Below are 4,755 nucleotides of genomic sequence, written 5' to 3' on the forward strand. Positions count from 1 at the left end.
GATTAGTTTGGGGATTGATACAGCGCTATGGGGAGAGAGTGGGGCAGTGGGATTAGTTTGGGGATTGATACTAGGCTTTGGGGACGGAGCGGGGCAGTGGGATTAGTTTGGGGACTGATACAGGGCTATGGGGAGAGAGCGGGGCAGTGGGATTAGTTTGGGATTGATACAGGGCTATGGGGAGAGAGTGGGGCAGTGGGATTAGTTTGGGGATTGATACTAGGCTTTGGGGACGGAGCGGGGCAGTGGGATTAGTTTGGGGACTGATACAGGGCTATGGGGAGAGAGCGGGGCAGTGGGATTAGTTTGGGGATTGATACAGGGCTATGGGGAGAGAGCGGGGGAATGGGATTAGTTTGGGGATTGATATAGGGCTACGGGGAGAGAGCGGGGCAGTGGGATTAGTTTTGGATTGATACAGGGCTATGGGGAGAGAGTGGGGCAGTGGGATTAGTTTGGGGATTGATACAGGGCTATGGGGATAGATTGGGGCTGTGGGGTTAGTTTGGGGATTGACACAGGGCTATGGGGAGAGAGTGGGTCAGTGGGATTAGTTTGGTGATTGATACAGGGCTATGGGGAGAGAGTGGGTCAGTGGGATTAGTTTGGGGATTGATTCAGGGCTATGGGGAGAGAGTGGGGCAGTGGGATTAGTTTGGGATTGATACAGGGCTATGGGGGAGAGCGGGGCAATGGGATTAGTTTGGGAATTGATACAGGGCTATGGGGAGAGAGTGGGGCAGTGGGATTAGTTTGGGAATTGATACAGGGCTATGGGGAGAGAGCGGGGCAGTGGGATTAGTTTGGGGATTGATACAGGGCTATGGGGAGAGAGCGGGGCAGTGGGATTAGTTTGGGGATTGATACAGGGCTATGGGGAGAGAGCGGGGCAGTGTGATTAGTTTGAGGATTGATGCAGGGCTATGGGGGGAGAGTGGGGCAGTGGGATTAGTTTGGGATTGATACAGGGCTATGGGGAGAGAGTGGGGCAGTGGGATTAGTTTGGGGATTGATACAGGGCTATGGGGAGAGCGGGGCAGTGGTATTAGTTTGGGGCTTGATACAGGGCTATGGGGAGAGAGTGGGGCAGTGGGATTAGTTTGGGGATTGATACAGGGGTATGGGGAGAGAGTGGGGCAGTGGGATTAGTTTGGGGATTGACACAGGGCTATGGGGAGAGAGTGGGGCAGTGGGATTAGTTTGGGATTGATACAGGGCTATGGGGAGAGAGTGGGGCAGTGGGATTAGTTTGGGATTGATACAGGGCTATGGGGAGAGAGCGGGGCAGTGGGATTAGTTTGGGATTGATACAGGGCTATGGGGAGAGAGTGGGACAGTGGGATTAGTTTGGGGATTGATACAGGGCTATGGGGAGAGAGCGGGGCAATGGGATTAGTTTGGGGATTGATACAGGGCTATGGGGAGAGAGCGGGGCAGTGGGATTAGTTTGGGGATTGATGCAGGGCTATGGGGAGAGAGTGGGTCAGTGGGATTAGTTTGGGGATTGATTCAGGGCTATGGGGAGAGAGTGGGGCAGTGGGATTAGTTTGGGATTGATACAGGGCTATGGGGAGAGCGGGGCAATGGGATTAGTTTGGGAATTGATACAGGGCTATGGGGAGAGAGTGGGGCAGTGGGATTAGTTTGGGAATTGATACAGGGCTATGGGGAGAGAGCGGGGCAGTGGGATTAGTTTGGGGATTGATACAGGGCTATGGGGAGAGAGCGGGGCAGTGGGATTAGTTTGGGGATTGATACAGGGCTATGGGGAGAGAGCGGGGCAGTGTGATTAGTTTGAGGATTGATGCAGGGCTATGGGGGGAGAGTGGGGCAGTGGGATTAGTTTGGGATTGATACAGGGCTATGGGGAGAGAGTGGGGCAGTGGGATTAGTTTGGGGATTGATACAGGGCTATGGGGAGAGCGGGGCAGTGGTATTAGTTTGGGCTTGATACAGGGCTATGGGGAGAGAGTGGGGCAGTGGGATTAGTTTGGGGATTGATACAGGGTATGGGGAGAGAGTGGGGCAGTGGGATTAGTTTGGGGATTGACACAGGGCTATGGGGAGAGAGTGGGGCAGTGGGATTAGTTTGGGATTGATACAGGGCTATGGGGAGAGAGTGGGGCAGTGGGATTAGTTTGGGATTGATACAGGGCTATGGGGAGAGAGCGGGGCAGTGGGATTAGTTTGGGATTGATACAGGGCTATGGGGAGAGAGTGGGACAGTGGGATTAGTTTGGGGATTGATACAGGGCTATGGGGAGAGAGCGGGGCAATGGGATTAGTTTGGGGATTGATACAGGGCTATGGGGAGAGAGCGGGGCAGTGGGATTAGTTTGGGGATTGATGCAGGGCTATGGGGAGAGAGTGGGGCAGTGGGATTAGTTTGGGGATTGATACAGGGCTATGGGGAGGGAGTGGGGCAGTGGGATTAGTTTGGGATTGATACAGGGCTATGGGGAGAGAGTGGGGCAGTGGGATTAGTTTGGGGATTGATACAGGGCTATGGGGAGAGTGGGGCAGTGGGATTAGTTTGGGGATTGACACAGGGCTATGGGGAGAGAGTGGGTCAGTGGGATTAGTTTGGTGATTGATACAGGGCTATGGGGAGAGAGTGGGTCAGTGGGATTAGTTTGGGGATTGATACAGGGCTATGGGGAGAGAGTGGGGCAGTGGGATTAGTTGGGGATTGATACAGGGCTACGGGGACTGAGCGGGGCAGTGGGATTAGTTTGGGATTGATACAGGGCTATGGGGAGAGAGTGGGACAGTGGGATTAGTTTGGGGATTGATACAGGGCTATGGGGAGAGAGCGGGGCAATGGGATTAGTTTGGGGATTGATACAGGGCTATGGGGAGAGAGTGGGGCAGTGGGATTAGTTTGGGATTGATACAGGGCTATGGGGAGAGAGCGGGGCAGTGGGATTAGTTTGGGGATTGATACAGGGCTATGGGGAGAGAGCGGGGCAGTGGGATTAGTTTGGGGATTGACACAGGGATCGAAGACTGCACCAACCTCGGACTCCTTCTTGAGTTGCGTCAGTCTGTCCACCTCCTCGAGGACCCTCTGCGATTGGTCGAGAATGCCGTTGGAGCCCAGGACCTCTGCCCGGGCCAGGAGCTTCCCGATGTCTTCGTTCAGCATTTGCACCTTCTCCACCTGCGGAGGATGCGGGAGCGAGGGAAGGGGAGAGGGGTTATCAGTGAGAGGGAGGTCAGCGAATCACTCCCGTTTTCTCCAACCCCCCCCCCCCCCCCCCATCCCCAACAAATCCTCTCAAAGACGCTGCACCCCCTCCTCTGTCGCCATCAAAATTGGCCGACTGCAAAGGACCATGGGAATTGTGGTCAACTTGAAGCAAACACAAGTACACAGCCTATCGTAAAAAGAAGCCAGACCTGACCGAAACTTGCACCCCTTAAAAGGCCAATTTCCCCCCAGGACAACAGAACTCGAAACAAGGAGTTACAACAGGAGCAGACTTCCCCTCATTGGGAAAGGCGTACGCGCCTGGGACAATGGCAGCTGCCCAGCAAGCGTGGTACCTGCCCCCTAATCGGCTGGAATCGATTAGGGTGATCAAGGTACGATCGATCCGTTGGATCCTGAGATCGGACCGCCCAAAAAAAGGGGGCGAAAGAGGAGCAGGATAAGAAGCCCTGCTCACTCGGGATCGGCCTGTTTTGGGATCGGCCTGTGTGCGACCAATTGCAGCATGTCAACCAGCCCAGTTCAAGGACCAGCGACCGCTACCTGATGGACGAGCCCAGCCGAGATGACCCTGACGAATTCCAACCGACCCACGTGGGGGACACAGATAAAGGCCTTATCTCCCCGCACAGAGCCGGTCACCCCGAAGTTAAGTAAAGGTCGCCTCGGTTATTAAATCTAGTTTCGTGCGTAGCCACATGCGCCACTGCCCACAGGAAGAAGTCTGGCGTCTATTCATCAACTGTCTTTCGAACTAATATACTTGTTGCGGGGTCACTCGGCCAACGCGAGAAACAGCTTGTGGTTCGCATCAAAGACGGCAACACCTCCCGGTTCTCCAGCTCGTACCTTGGCGATGATCTCGGTGCTGAACGACCTCTGAACCAGGACGAGTTTGTTCTTGTCCTGCTGTGCCTTCCGGTCGCAGTCGTCCAGGAACTCCTCCAGCACGTCCATGGCCTGCGGAGCGTAAGGAAGGAAAACGGGAAGACAATAGACGGGGTCAAACCGGACAAGGTGTTCCCCCCCAACCGCCCCCCCGCAAGATTCCCGGGAGGAGGCCGGATATCAACAAAGGGGCCTCCATAAAAAGCGACAAGACGGGAGCGTCAATGTGAACTCTGGTACACGGAACATTACAGCAAAGCACAGGCCCGTCAGCCAAACACCCTTTCAACACAGTAAGCAGTCTTACAGACACCAGGTGAAGTCCAACAGGTTTGTTTCGAATCTCGAGCATTCGGAGCGTAGCCCCATCCCCAGGCGAATGAAGAGGCGGTTGACACGAACACAGCAAATACAGACCAAGTCAAAGACGCAAGACGACACTTCAAACGCGTGTCTGTGCGGGTAATTAAGTCTTTACAGGTCCAGACGGTACGACTGGAGAGTGAGGGGCAACCCCAGGTTCAAGAGCTGTGAATTCCCTCGAGCCAGGACAGTCGGTAGGATTTCCCACGCCCAGCCCAGAACGTAATGCGACATGACTCCAAGGGCCCGGCTGAGGCCGTACGAACGTGTGCGGACCTTGGCTATACGTTTCT

The 4,755-nt window shown here is 54.8% G+C and overlaps 1 protein-coding gene across 1 annotated transcript; it reads right to left on the reverse strand.

Annotated features, from left to right (window-relative positions):
- Positions 1-3,016: 3,016 nt before the first annotated feature.
- On the reverse strand, positions 3,017-4,204 carry LOC119961388 (putative RNA-binding protein Luc7-like 1; the record flags this gene model as incomplete). Its single annotated transcript, XM_038788776.1, has 2 exons — positions 4,061-4,204; positions 3,017-3,160 (listed from the first exon to the last, which is right to left on the reverse strand). Coding segments are annotated over exons 1-2 (252 nt in total), but the record flags the coding sequence as incomplete, so codon positions are not given.
- Between the last annotated feature and the right edge of the window lie 551 nt (positions 4,205-4,755).

The sequence above is a fragment of the Scyliorhinus canicula genome, unplaced genomic scaffold, assembly GCF_902713615.1.
Source record: "Scyliorhinus canicula unplaced genomic scaffold, sScyCan1.1, whole genome shotgun sequence".
Taxonomy (NCBI): domain Eukaryota; kingdom Metazoa; phylum Chordata; class Chondrichthyes; order Carcharhiniformes; family Scyliorhinidae; genus Scyliorhinus; species Scyliorhinus canicula.